The 15,449-nt window shown below is 41.5% G+C and overlaps 1 protein-coding gene across 1 annotated transcript; it reads left to right on the top strand.

Moving 5' to 3' along the window:
- Positions 1-2,197: 2,197 nt before the first annotated feature.
- UBAP1 (ubiquitin associated protein 1) lies at positions 2,198-12,147 on the top strand. Its single transcript, XM_072413530.1, has 6 exons — positions 2,198-2,290; positions 4,009-4,133; positions 5,479-6,351; positions 9,986-10,183; positions 10,298-10,399; positions 11,231-12,147. The coding sequence occupies exons 1-6, from the start codon at positions 2,257-2,259 to the stop codon at positions 11,369-11,371; spliced, it is 1,473 nt and encodes a 490-aa protein (XP_072269631.1). The 5' UTR covers positions 2,198-2,256; the 3' UTR covers positions 11,372-12,147.
- The last annotated feature ends 3,302 nt before the right edge of the window (positions 12,148-15,449 follow it).

The raw sequence follows: 15,449 nt of genomic DNA on the forward strand, positions 1-15,449 counted from the left end.
TTAGTTTGAAATATTCCTTGACTGGTTTATTTGACCTGACTTTCTTCAAACTTGCATTTAATTTTCTAAAAGCAGGTTTTCATTTATGATAAACTTTTTTAATGGAAAAGCAAAACCTGTACAACACAAGCAAGTCTACATAGGCTTATTATATCTTTTCTTGTGGCCTGCATCTCTCACCTTCAATCCAAAGGTTCGGTTTTCAGCAAGGACTTCACTTTTATCTGTGTTCCTTGCCACTGCTGTTTTATTTTTGGACACTTGGTTTAGTGACCAAGGGGGTCATTCTTTTTGACATAGCAGGTTAGTGTTTGAAATTTGAGTAAAATAAACAAATCTCTATATATCCAAATTTTTAGTCTCCCCTCAGTCGCTGCATGGCAAAAGTTTAGCAAAATCTTTTTATATTTGTGTACAATTGCTGTCTTTTCTCAGCCGTCTGTCGCATGACTGCAGGGATCACGTTCTTCTCAAAGCTTTGCTTCTGATGGAACTAAACAAGCAAAATCATTGTTTCTAGTTGGAAACAAAATCAGTTAGAATCCTATTGTTGTGTTGTTTTATATTACAAATCCCTGTTCTAGGAAATTGAAGTCTACAAGAAAGCAATATATTGCAAAATATTGTGGCATATAAATGTATCCCAACCTCTTCTCCTGTTCTGTTTTTTGTTCATACCACACTTTGCCAAGCAATTAAAACTAATGTGGGAGGGATTGGCAAAATTTGGTCCATTGAGAGGTAATGCCTGCGGGATAGAAATGGAGGATAAGAAATAGGAGGCAGTTGGTTGTCAGATTTGGAGACAACCTACAAACATATGGAATAGCAGTTTGCTGCTTGGATGTTGTTTCCGATGTCCTCCGTTGCACAAATTTCAGATCTGGGGAAGCTCCATACACACGGCAGCACTCATCCTTGGGCCCTTGGCACAGCCCAGCAACTATAATGGGTACTCCGCAGTTCCAATCTCCTTAAGGAGGTTCCTGCTTATTACCAACATACTCAAACTTAGCACCTAAGCGCGATTCTTGCGCCTCTAGGAATCTGAGCCTCTTCCATATTGGCCTAATACTTTCTTACCTGCCTGACGGTGCCTTCCTGTGTAGCCCTACTCTCATGCAAGCCACTTATACCCCTGAGGAAGCCTTTATTATGGGCGAAACGCGTGGGTTATCTACGAAAGTGGGACCAGTAGGGAGGATATTTACACCTGGTATATTTACCTGTACATGGATATCCAGGCTCTAGCATGAAATTTACTCCTCACCTCATGTTTGAATACTAGCAGTTGATTGTACTGACTTACTGTGCAGTGCTTCTTTATATTGTTTTATAGATTTGATATAAAGTATTAACATAAATCAAGTAAACCGAGTAAACGTTTTTGAATCATTTCTGCCCACTATTTTCTCTTTTTCTTTCCTTTTTGTATGTGTTAAAGCTCTATACACTTTAAGGGTTATCCAGGGTAAAGCCTCATTTGTATCCTGAAGACGCGAACAAATAGCTTCCGCGAAACGCGTCGATGTTCATTGACACAAAGCATGAACTTTGTATGTCACTGTTTTTTGCTATTAGCAATTTGGTTTTAATGAATCAAAACTATGTATGGGTTTACCTATGTTTATTATAAAGTATATATTTTTTTTCAATTATTATTTTAAACTAAATGCTACCTTTATTCAGAGATTGTGCCTCAGAAGTCCTAATTAATCTTGTTGCTTTTTTGAATATTTGTATTTAGGGATGTGGCACTTTTTGTACTACAGACTAAATAGCAGAAAACTTGCTGTGTCATAATGTTATTTTAAACATTTGTATGGGTTAAACTGAAGTTAGTTTTATGCTTGGTGATGCTCTTTGTTGAAGTTTAAGGGCCTCGTTTATCATGCAGCTGTCAACTGAGGCTTGGAAGATGATCTTTTCCTCCTAACTATCTGAAAAGGACACGTCTTAGGTAACTTTATCGTGGTGAAACGACTCTTAGACCAGTTATGGTATAATGCGGAATACTTTAAGCATCCCTCGTTCTAATGCTCCTCTGTATCTATCCTTGTGGACAGGGTTTACGGGTATGTACATGTCAGATGATCGCTGAACGATAATCGCCTCAGGCCTGATATCCGATGAGAGTCTGGCGTGTGAACAACGCTCGTCATTTGTGAAATTTGCAACTGTTGTATTATATGAATTTCATCTCAAAAAGCTTCATGAAAACTAACAAGTTTTGTCTTTATTTTTTGCAGACTCTAAATGGCTTCTAGTAAATCGGCTTCAGATTTACACGGTAAGAAAAAACATCTTTGTATGTCTTCCTTCTCCCATTGCTGAGCCAAGGTAGATATAACCTGCAGAAATTTCACTATGTGGTTTCCAACGCAAGTGGTGGAGCTGGTTCTGTCACTTGGCTCACATGACAACCCTCTTTGCTTTTTCACCTATATTCGATCCTGTTAGGGCCATGTCATATAAGCGAGAATGCAGCTGGCTACAAGCCATCAGCCACAGGATTTCTAAAATAAAATACTCGCCTGCTATTATGGTAATCTTGTTAACCAGTGAGGGCACAGGGACATCATGCTGGTCCTGCCAACAATGGAGTAACCCCGTAGGAGCAGGTGCATGGCTTCTTAGCAATCCACACATCACCAGTGACAGCATTGTTAGCGTTACATAGCACAAAGTAAAAATGCAATAAAAACTGAGGGTTACTAATAATTTTATGATCTTTTTAATTTAAAGACATACAAATACCTCTGAGCCATACAAAAACCACACACCCTACCTCTGCTTTATGATACAAAAAGGGGAAGAAAAGCAGGGCTTTCCAGGTGTGTACAAGGATTTCAATTCCAAATTCTTGATTAAAAATCTGTGTTGTCTATATTATCAGTTTCTAAAAACTAACAATACAGAATATGCATTACAGCTATTGATCAGGTTATCATTTTTCAGAATGCCATTTGATAGAGTTTCCAATTATTAAACAGTCACAAATCATAATTGTGGAAACTTGACACTATGCAAAGTTAGTCTGCTATGATCATTCTGGTGGATCTTTTACACATACAAACATGGACATTTATAAATATGTTCTGTCTGTAATTTACCAGCTTGTGCTACCTTTAACTACCATCCTTATTTTGTCAAGTAAATTGGAATGTTAACCTACCAAGGTTCCAATAGTAATTACTCAGAAACATCTTTGGATATGTACCAGTTAGTTAGTTGCATTATGGCCATTGTAGCTATTGTAGCCATTGTGGCCATGTTCTGGTCATTAGATCAGGCCCTTGTTTATTTTTAATGTAAAAAGGTAGCAGGGGTTCTCCCCAGCCCCTTTTAGCCGGGCTAACCACCCAGCACTTTTCGGTAACCACCCGGCTGTTTTTGGGTGGGTACTGAAGAGTTGGGTCCGAATACAGGGCCTGCCACCTACCTACAATTTCTTTCCACCCACTTTGAAAACATTTCCGACTTGAATGCTGCCCGTCTTCCACCTACATGGCCTGGAGAAGGGTAATATTATTTTCCTCTCGGTGAGATTCTGGGAATGATTGGGATTTCAAATCTTGTGAAAAAGCTGCTTCTGCCTTGTATTAGTGCATAATGTTTCCAGATTTGGGGTTTCTCATTTTTACTCTGGTATCTCACCACAATGATAATAACGTCTCCCAAGGATTCTAACACTCCCTTTCCTATAGGTAAAAGTAGCTAATGGCTGCATAAAGGATGACCCAATAAAAAAAATTAGGGGCACTGCATTTTATTTGACATGCCCAGATGTATTTAAATGTAAAAGTAGGTCACATCCTGCTGTGTGTCGTGTGCTAGAAATGACAGTAAGCTGCTATTATGTTGAGTGCAGCAGCCATTCCTTGTGTTGTATTGTCTGATTTTTGTGTATTTGACCTCTGACGGTCAGTTATAAATTATTGTGACCTTATAAATATTTTCCTTGATGATGTGGCAAAGTCCATCACCATTTTATTGTTTGTTCCCTAGGACCATTTAGTTACCTCGAAGATGTCCCGTTCAAGATCGGTGACAAGTTCAGAGTGCCGGATAAAGTTGGCCTTCCTGTGGGGTTCTGTATGCCCGACATTAGTCATCTTATAAGCGAGGCCCAGGTGAGTTTCTCGTGTTATTGGATCTGTACTAGACTTTGCCATACATCTGCTTGGTACTTTACCAAATGGAAACACTTAAAGCTTTGCATTGCCCAGGCAAGGCAAAACAGGATATATATGTTAATTCTCCTCTTTCCCTCTTCTCCTTTTCCCTAAGTTACAGTATACTGGAGTCCTAGCTTTGTCAGGGCTTGGGAACTTTTTCTTTGTTACTTTGCTGGTGTTTGGCCCAGCACTGTCTCATGGAGTATTTTCTTGGATTCTGACAGTTCAGAGGGGGAATATGGGCAACTCAGTGGCTCGGGCAATATGGGCAGCACAGTGGCTCAGTGATTAGCACTAGGTCCCAGTTTTGAATCCCGTCCAGGACACTATCTGCATGAAGTTTGCAGGTTCTCCCCGTGTTTGTGTGGGTTTTTCCTTGGGTACCCCTGTTTCCTTCCACTTTCCAAAAACATGCAGTTAAGTTAATTGGCTTCCCCTAATATTGAACTTAGACTGTATTATTCATATATGACTATGGTAGGGACATTATATTGTGAGCTCCTATTAGGGACCTCTTGTGCCATGACTATGGACTTTGTAAATCACTGTGTAATATTTCGCTGCTAAACAAATACGGTATAATAATAATGGGAATGAGAAAGACAACTATGTTCTACTTTATGTAGACAAAACATGGGTGAAGGTTTAGGCAGAAGAACAGTGTATGGATTTATTTCAACTAACTTGTTCTAATTCGGTCCTCTTAACTACCTGAGAACAGATATTGATCTTTAATAGAAGAATAGAAGATAATTATTATCTATATCGCTTTCTATCTCATGTTGCATCTCTCTAGCAGTCCCAAGATAGCAGCTGTGAAAACTTCAAGTACTTTCACTTTGGAATACTTCTTCTTTCATTTTCCTATTGGCTAGAAATATTTACTCGCATCAACAGTAATGGCTTCAACGTACTGTAAGAGGAGGTATAATGCCATGGAATCCAGACAGACTTTGTAAGACCTTTACTTTCCGTTTGAGTTTTCACTGCTGCATCTAGATTTGCTACCCAACCATACTCTTTTAGACTTTTTTTTAACAGGGGTTCTTGGCCGTAGACATTCTGTCAGAATGGCTGCAATTTGTGTTCAAACAAGGTGATCAGACACAGTGGGCCTGATTTATTAAAGCTCTCCAAGGCTGGAGAGGATACACTTTCATCAGTGAACCTGGGTGATCCAGGTTCACAGGATCTAAGCCTTTCATATTATCTTCAAAAGCAGATCCTGGCATTAAATTTGTGTCAAATAGTTTGCTGAAAATTTTACAATTGTATAAAATTATTCTTATTTTGTTTGCAGTATGACTTCTCTCTGGAGAGGAAGACCATCCAGTGGGCTGAGGAGATAAAACAGATTAAATCTGCCCAACGTGAAGCCGAACTGAAGGCAGAAGCATATCGTTCCCGAGCAGACCTTGACACTACGGGTGACAGTCAGGAAAATGATGCTTCTGGTCGTCCACCTTCCCTCAACCCTGTCCTTGTCAGCCTGCAGCATAACCACATCCTTACTCCTACCCCTGCCAATAGTAGTGCCATACCACAAAAAGTGCTGAGCCCTCCACACACCAAGGACGACTTTAACCCTGCTGACTTTGAGTGCGAGGAGGATCCTTTTGACAAATTGGAGCTAAAAACCATTGACGAAAAAGAGGAATTAAAGAACATCCTTGAGATTCATATCAGACCTGTTCAAGACCCAGATTTAAGTCAATTGGACCCCATCCAGGGCTCTCAGGCATTGATAGAAGATGAAGACGCCCTAGCTACCATCAAACATGAAGCGTTGGACTTCAAGCACTTGCGAAAACCTAATGGTTTTATCACTTTACCCCAGCTGGAGAACTGTGATCTGCCCCCGTCTTCCAAAGTGTCCCTTGCTCCCATCAACTCAGTCAGCAATATCAAATCCCTATCTTTTCCAAAACTAGACTCCTATGACAGCGACCAGACGACGGCATTCACAAGCACTACCTGCCTGCCCAACGGCACTTTCCGGGACTCTTCTCCAAACAATGGCAGTGAAGTGAATGGACACCTTACATGGGGCCAGTCCTTGCATTTAGACAAGGGGATTGAACAGCCCACCTTAACTCCTTCCTCTCTAACTGCCGTGGTATCTGTTACCGGTAAAGATGGAATAGCACGGACCTGTTTGAACAGCGATCTCAAGGTAATAGACCTCTAAAAGTTTGTATTTCGCTTTTATATTGTATTTTGGTTTCAGTGTCGCAATTTAGTTTTTGTTAACAGAACCCAGAGGTGTTCACTGGGTGGCTCCGTGACTAGAGGTGATGGGGTGCAAATTGGTGCAAGTATAAGGTGCAAGTTCTAAGCTACACATACTTGCAGCAGTCTCCTAAATCTTCCTGTCATGGCTGAAGCCATATGTAGCTTTGGTACTCCTAGATAATGCCCATGCTTGCTCTCTTCTTTTTCCTATTCCTGTGCATTTTGTTTTGGCTAGTGGGGTGTGCATCATATTAACATATTAATATATATATCGGTGTTCAACCCAGAACCTTGTATTGTGACCCAACTCTTCAGTAACCACCCAAAAGCAGCCGGGTGGTGCGCCCAACTAAAAGGGGCCGGGGAGAACTGTGTGTGTTCCAATGCCATCATCTCACATTTGCCCTTGCTTAAAATTTCACCCAGAAATTATATGTACAGATAGGCAGAGTTACCTGCAAACTAATTATTAATGCGATCTTCAGGGGACGCCCCAAGTGGATGATCTTGAGCCATCCTGATTGGCTGGGCCAGGATGACGTAGTTTCCCCGCAGGCATTTATTCAGAGTGATCAGGCAGGTAGGAATGGGTATTGCAGAAGGGACCTCGCTTGTCCCTTTGTGCAAATAAGACCGACCTAAAAGTGGAACTTTAGCTATGGTTTAAAGTGTTTGTTAACCATAGCAATAAACTTCTCTTGTTTGCTTTCTATTGGTATGCAATTCATATTAAGAATTATTTTGGGGGCCCCAAAAAAAGAACATGCCGGCCAGATTTGGCCTGCGGGCCAGAGTTTGACACCCCTGGCATAGAACAATGATCAGAAAGATAATAATGCTTATTGCAGAAGGGACATCACCTGTGCCAAATATTTAAAGCAGAACCAAAATTCCACTTTAATATAAATGTGTGGTATAACATTTGCCAAGACATTGGCTTTAAACTCAACAGCTTCTTTCTTAGATGGTCCCATTTGCAGTTCATTACTGAATATATTGTACTAAACTTATAAAACAAATCAGGTATATGCAACTGTGTTGATGATAGGTTTTACTCTGTCGGCTGGCTTCTTATTCCCTCTACCTCTCTCAGTCTGAGCTCTGATGTGAATAAAGCTGCAAAGGCTGTAAAATGCCTGGCATGAAGGACGATTTACTTTCGGCTTTTCTAGTGCTACTTATCTGGCCTACCGCCATCACATGAGGGTGCAGAGAGGAAGGTGCAGAGTCCTGAGCCGTGTGATGAGAAAGATAGAATTGAGCTGATCAGTCTGCGGTTTCTCTTTTCACTGTCCAGCCACAACCTTAGGGTAGGGACCTCTGCCAGCCTAAAATTAGTTTCAAGCTTCTACTTCCAAAGCAGTTTATATTAGAAGAATCTGTGCACAGAGTGCTGAAAATTTGCTGCAAGGTGGTAGGTAGAATGATTCTAGAGCCAGGCATGGCACTGTGAAACAGCCTGAGTATGAAAGGAGTAAATATGGCTGCCCTATGTACATATATATTAACTTACATGCTGAATAAAGGGTGAAGGCATACAGACAAGTAAAATTATAATTTAAAAGCGATCGAATTTTGCTAAATTTGTTATGTGCAGGCTCTGCCTTTTGATTCAACCTTACATAGTCGCTGATTTCATTGTGCATCTAAAAAGCATGTCCTGGCATAACAATAAAAGACCTGTCAGTCTCTAATGCCCTCTGTTCCTAATACCAGTCTTTTGCCTAAGTTTTAGGTCTTGTTAAGCAACAACAGTTTTTAATTTAGTATTAAGGGGAACCTTTTGCTTAATAATAGTGCTAAGTGTTGCAGGGTGCATTAAAGATGAACGGTCACACTCAAGCGTATGTGTATAGGTAGAAATGCGTATGCTGACATTGCTTACCTCCGTTAGTGAAGGCCCTGGATCACCATTGCAGCTGTACGTGGTTACTGAACATTTTAAAAAGGGGGAGGTCAGCAGTGCACCCTCCAAATTATCTCAACCTTAACATTTTAAAAGGCTGTAGATTAGCCGGCCTAAAATAACACAACGGCCCTGTGCCAAAGGCAAAGATTAAGTGACGATAAGCCAAGACAAGCAGAACTGAATGAAGTTTTGAGTCTGACGGGGTGTTAATAGGTTATGAAGTCTCTTTTTAAAGTGCTGTACCATCAGTTTCTGTGCCAGAGGAGCCGACACTCTAATGTCCCCCCACAGTCACACATTATTTTACATTTATATAGCTCTGACATATACCGCAGTGCTGCACAGAGAACACTGAGCCAGTCCCATCCGTCTCTGGTACAGAGGAGCTGACACTCTAATGTCCCCCCACAGTCGCACACTACTATTATACATTTATATAGCTCTGACATTTACCATAGTGCTGTACAGAGAACACTAAGCCAGTCTCATCAGCCACTGTTCAGAGGAGCTCACACTGTAAACCAGGGGTACCCAACAGGTAGATCGCAAAGGCAACACGAGTAGATGGCGGAGCCCTGCCTTTCAAAATAAACTCTACAGCGCACAGCAGTTAGGTCCAAATACCGTTCCTCCATGACTGATGATCATTTGGAAGTCTGTCTGAGGCTGGCTACCAGCAACTACTGTCCGGACTATGCAACTTTGGCTGATTCCATTCAGTTTAAGACGTCCTCGTAGTACAGTAATGGCTAAATGTCGTGCTGTTATGCAAGGTAAACAATATATAGTTTGAATATAAAGTATACTCCTTTTATTTATATAAATAAATATATGTTTTGCATTTTCATTGTTGATAGATCATTTGGACTTGGCCATTTTAAAAGTAGCTCGCAAGCAAAAAAAAAGTGTTGGCACCCCTGCTGTAAACTGAATGATTAAAAACTTTTTCAGTTGGAGAGAAGACAATTTTCCACGGCTGGTTTTCCATTATTGTCCGACCATTCATCTTTTCTTGTATTTAATTGATTCGTTAATAGTTGGATTGAGACCACACAGCACGGAGCGTATTTTTTTTTTTTTGTAACGCATTGAATCTTTTTACCAATCAGAAATGACATCAATGCTTTCAAAGCACTCCTTGCTACTTAATGAGACCGATAGAGGGCGATCCTCCTATCCTTAATCTTCCAACTTAGAACTCATTGCGCTGTTCTCTTCAGTCCCTTTTAGCTGGGCGCACCACCCGGCACTTTTCAGGAATTATCCTGCTGTTTTTGGGTGGTTACTAAAGAGTTGGGTCACAATACAGGGGCTGCCACCCACCTACAGCTTCTTCCTAACCGGCTTAAAAACCTTCTAGATTCAACACTGAATTAAAACCGCTTTGTTTCTTATTTTCTTTCCATTATTTGCACTTTTATGTTCAATTTGCACTGATTTATGTTTTTCATTATTCCTTGTACAAGTCATGACGACTCCTTTGTATTATTTCTATTAAAAGTTGTTGTAAAAAAAAAAAAATGTGTAAACGCTTCCCTTAATGTTCTGTTTGTAGCCTCGTAGGGCTATTAAAATCTAATATTTTGTTGCTACAGTGGACTGTTAACACAAAGCAGAATGTTTCCTGTAGTAAACATATTTTTTTTTGTTTTCCTTTCTTTCACAGATGGCTCATCAGGTAATGATGTCCAAAGTGCCCAACAACATTACCAGTGTGACGCGGCTCAATGTTCCGGGCTATGGGGAGCTCCTGCAGGCGCTGTCCAGCAGCGAGAGGCAGTGTGCGGAGACCATTGTCAGTATGGGATATTCTTATGAACACGTTATGAAAGCCATGCAGAAACAAGGACAGAACGTGGAGCAGGTGACAGAGGACACTTCCTTGTTATTGTTTTCTATTGGCCCCCAGTCACACACTATTATTATACATTTATATAGCTCTGACATATACCTTTCATTTCTCTCCTTCTCTTTGCAGGTGCTGGAGTACCTGTTCATCCATTCCCAGCTGTGCGAGAAAGGCTTTGACCCTGTGCTGGTGGATGAAGCTATGGAGATGTATCAGTGTTCCGAGGAAAAGGTATAATTATTGTTATGAATAAACAGGATTTTTATTGTGCCAACATATTACGCAGCGCTGTACATTTAAACAGGGGTTGCAAATGACAGACAGATACAGACAATGACACAGGAGGAGGAGAGGACCCTGCCCCGAAGAGCTTACAATCTAGGAGGTGGGATATGGAATGATGGGAAGTAGTGAGGGTTTAGGAGACAGAAGAAGACGGGTAGGTGAGGTTGAAGCGTTGGGTTTTGAAGGCTCTTTTATAGGAGCAGAAAGTAGGAGCAAGATGAATAGAACGAGGAGACCATTCCAGAGAGACGGGGCAGCTCTAGAAAAGTCTTGACCCCTGCGAAAATTATTAGAGGAGCAACTGGGGGGGTTTATGTACAGTGTATTACCAGGTATTATTATTATTATTTTAATAATAAAGAAAATGATTGTTATAGTGCCAACATTATACGCAGCGCTGTACATTAAATAGGGGTGGCAAATGACAGATACAGACAGTGACACAGGAGGAGGAGAGGACTCTGCCCCGAAGAGCTTACAATCTAGGGAGTGGGGGTATGAATTGGGAAAGCTTCCTCAGAGCTGGGGGAGCTGCAATTACTGACCCTTTGGTGTCAGTGCAACATTAATGATCTGGAACAAACATGCAGCAAGTGAAAGCTATGACGGAATTTCCTATTCTGAGCTAGCGACTCATTGACCACACGGCGGCCATGTTTTCTTTTTATTCTTTATTATTATGCAGTGACCTGGCAGAACTGCTGCGTAACTGTTACACATAGCAAGTACAGTTATGATTTTTAGTGGACTAATGACTTTCACTCTTTTTCCTCCCAGACAATGTTGTTCCTTCAGCTGATGAGCAAATTCAAAGAAATGGGATTTGAGCAGAAAGAAATCAAAGAGGTTTTGTTACTCCATAACAACGACCAGGACAAAGCTTTGGAAGAGCTTATGACCCGGGCCGGGGCCAGCTGAACCCCCGTGGACAGCTTCAAGATGAGCTTTTTAGAAGTGGGGGGGAGAAGGCCTGTTTCAAGCTTTCCACTCCCTCTCACCCCATGGGGGGCCAGATGCACAGAGCAAACCTCTCTCTCCCCATCATGTTTCACGTTCTGCGCTTTTTTTCCCGAAAAAAAGCCAGCTGAAGTATATATTGTAAGAAGTGCCCTTTACCTTCCAAACTTTCCCCTCTTAGGAGGAATCGAGAGTTTGTGCTGAATTTTACGCGGGAGTTTTATGTTTTTTTTTTTTTTCATTTCCTTTGCAGTGGAACTGAGAGGTCAAAGTGAGGTGAAGAACAATTGGTGTGGAGCTGCTCAGTGCTTATACTGGAACACAGACTGATAAGGCAAAACTTTAGTGCAATGATTTATTTTTTCCTGTTTCTGCATAGTTAGTATTACACTGGTTTGTTTGAAAAACTATCACAAGCGTAAGAGTCAAATGGCGCCCCCTGGATTCTATTTAACTCCTACAGGGGAGGTGATTGCTGATTAAAGTTGGACTCCAGCCAAAGATCATCAGGGAAGAGTTTGAAAGATTCAAATCTTGTTAGATTTTTCCAGATGTGTCCCCGTCGGGAACATTTCCTGTTGCACTCTGCCTGCCCCAGAGACCATTTTGGCTGCTGTTCTGCTCGCTGGCGTAAGCTGTGACGATTAGTTGAAATGTTTAAGTATATCCTAAATTATTTGCATTATAAGCTGTATCTGTGCACTTGGAAATGAACGCGGTGCCTAAGAAAAGGAAAATTTGAGATGTCCTGAGTTTAATTCTTTCCGCACAAAGTGTAAAAAGTTAACTTGCTGGACATGGTGATTGGTTACATTGGTCACATGGTCTGTAGAGAAGGTTGGGATCACTGATAAAGGGCAGAAGGGCGTCTAGGCAGCAGCTCAGCCTGTGCAGAGGACAAGTGACAAATGCCTTGGCATTTTTCAGAAGACTGTATGCCAGAGAAATGCTAAAAATAGCTGAAAGTAAATCTGTTCATTCTGTTATATCATCATATACATTCATGGGTTAATGCCGACATTAACATTTGCACTTCAGAGCCAATAGGAAAGATTTTATCTGATACCAGCTGCCCTTTGACAAATTGGTGAAGGTGCAGAAATGAAATTTTTTATAAAATGATTTCAGATGAAGGTGCAAAATTCACACAGCCTTTAGCTTTAGAATTGGAGCCATCGCACAGCTCCAGCGATGAATTGATCTCTTTCTGGGATGACTTTAAAAGAGGCCGGTAAAAAGTTTTGGAAGAGGGTAAGCAAGGTGTAAGGGCTGATTTAAATGGGTAAAATACCAGTGTTCTCTGGACCTTTTGAACCGGGCGCACCACCCAGAACTTTTCAGTAACCACCCGGCTGATTTTGGGTAGTTACTGAGGAGTTGGGTCACAGTATTGGGGCTGCCACCCGGCTTAAAAACATTTCTGGGTTGAACACGGAATACCTAAAACCAAACACAAATTCCTTGTTAACAATAGAGAGAAAATGATTAAAGGATTCTGAAGGTGAATATTACTCTGTGATGAGCAGCTAAAACACTAAATGCCATCAGTTAGTATTTGCCTCTCCTTTACTTGTTAGGGGAGTGCAGCAGTTACGCTCCATCGCTCGGCCGCCCTACACACTGATTGGAGGGGGGCGGTTGGTAAAGCAAAGGTGTGGTCCTGGCATGCATGGCCGCTGCCCATTGCTGTGTGGCATACGTCTTAGGGGATACATGCACTGATACGTACACATACCTGTTACCCGCCTTGTATTTGCAGCAGCGCCACCTACATTTTATATTTGGCATTACCCCCATTGTATATTAAGTAGTGCCACCTGCATTTTATATTTAACTTTACCCTGGCCTGCTGCATCCCCCCAGCTTCTGTCCTCCTACCCAAGCAATTAGGTGCACTTTCAGTTTGCACTTTCACCCATCATATGCATTGGTTGCTGCTTAGGAGTACTTAGTACACAGTATATCTTGTGTGAAGGTTCACCCATCCCTCACTTTACACTTAGGTGTCTCCAGTGCATTCTGCAACTATTTGTTGGTGCATGGGACCACAATGGTGTGAATAGAGAAGCTTCTAATGGCTCAAAAAAATGGGTTGCATCAAAAAAAAAACGCTAGGGTGGGTTATGAACCTTCTACGAGTCGCTGCCCTTGCAGTTTGAGGCTGTGACTTCAGATTCTGATTAAGTGGTGATCTTTGTACATTTTAGGTCCCGGTGATCACTGTGTGAATGATGATGATGTTGATGATGAGGATGAGGGAGGAGGTTATTACCCCAGTGCCCTCAGTGAAATTCACACACAATATGCATTCAGCTTCTGTTCTGATTTTTCATGTGAAAACCACCAGTACCTTATTGGCAGGGGCCCAGGGACGGACATAGAGAGGTGTAAAGTGTGCAGCTCCACAAGGGCCCTGGATACATAGGGGGCCCACTGTTGTCTGTGTCTGCCAATGCAGAGGGCTGTGGTGAAGATTTGCACTCCTTTTACTTATCCCCAACCAAAACTTTGTACCTAACCTTTTTTAAAAGTTCTACTGAGGTGTATACAAGACATTTTGAGACCAAAATTTTTGTGAGCTGCAAAAAAGAGGTTTACTAAACCTGTAGTTGTAAGATGACCGCACATAATTAGGCTTTGTTCTAGCAGAAATAATTGCAATACTGCCGGATAGTACATGTCAATTCCCAACTACTATCCACCTACAGCAGGGGTGTCAAATCAAATACGCAGAGGGCCAAATCTAAAACTTAGACCAAGTCGGGGGCCAAACTTAAAATGTATTGAAAAAATTGAGGAAGTTTACTACTTTATCCATAAATAACAAAAACAAACCCCTCTACACACACTTTAGGGTTAAAAGACTAATTTCTATCTATGCAGGCTGTGTGGTGTTCATCCTCTCACATCACAATTTTGTCTGACACTAAATATTACACTTTGCAGTCTCTAATGGATTGAAACACAATGCCCCTGGTAGTCAGGCACCATGTGATCATTGCCTAGGCTTTGTGTCACATGATGGGTGTACAAGAATAATGGGGGGCCAAAAAAAGGGGGGCCAGTTGTGGGCCCCTGACCTAAAGGAAGGAGCCAGGTGTATTCTGTACAGGTGTGTTATACACCATGCGTGATGCTTATTTCCAACATTGTACTCTGGCGCCAACTTGTGACCCCATAGTAAAACTGCAGCCAAGAAAACTGACCCTGTGGTATATTTGATGATTTCTGCTTTTTGAGATTTAGATATCCCATTGCACACACTGCAGTTTCTTGCTATAATATTTGCTACCCTCTGCACCTATTTCAGCAGTTCACAGTAAGGAAAAGACAAGTGTGCAAAATTTTTCCAACGAAACATCAACAATTTTGTGTGTGATTCTCACAGTGCTTATCTTCTCCAAATTACATTTTTTTACTGTTTTATGTGGGGGCTGTTGGGTTGAATCGGCCTTTTGCCACTTCTTTTGCATGGTAAGGTCTCAGCACCTGAGTTCCTAGCTCCACCCCCATAAAGTGGGTGGAGCTAGGGGTTTTAGCTGGAGGTGGAGGCCTAAATGTTTGATATCTCTCATTGCTGGAGTCTTCAGGGAATATAGTAGAACATGGGGTGACTCAATCCAGCAACTAAAACTTTTTGGGTGGCCAAACTTTTGCACTCATAAGGGTGTGCAGTTCTTAAACCATTGGGGGTTCCAGGTTAATCTGCTTTCTTACAGGTTAAGTACTCATTCTTGCCTTTTATGTTATTCCTGCACCCTCCAAGGGGTCCTTACCTTCCTCCTCAACATCTGTGGGGTAAAAATCTAGGACCGAGCTTCCCACCAATATTACATAGATTGGGACGTCCTATTGCAGGAACAATGTGCAATATACATTTATGTACACAAGGGGGCAGTCTTGTGTTAGATTTTTACAGCCACAGCTACCGTGTTTCCCCGAAAATAAGACACTGTCTTATATTATTTTTTTTCTCCAAGAAATGCCCTAGGGCTTATTTTCAGGTAGGGCTTATATTTTGAGAAGAACAACAAACCGC

This window comes from Pyxicephalus adspersus, chromosome 6, assembly GCF_032062135.1.
Source record: "Pyxicephalus adspersus chromosome 6, UCB_Pads_2.0, whole genome shotgun sequence".
Classification (NCBI taxonomy): domain Eukaryota; kingdom Metazoa; phylum Chordata; class Amphibia; order Anura; family Pyxicephalidae; genus Pyxicephalus; species Pyxicephalus adspersus.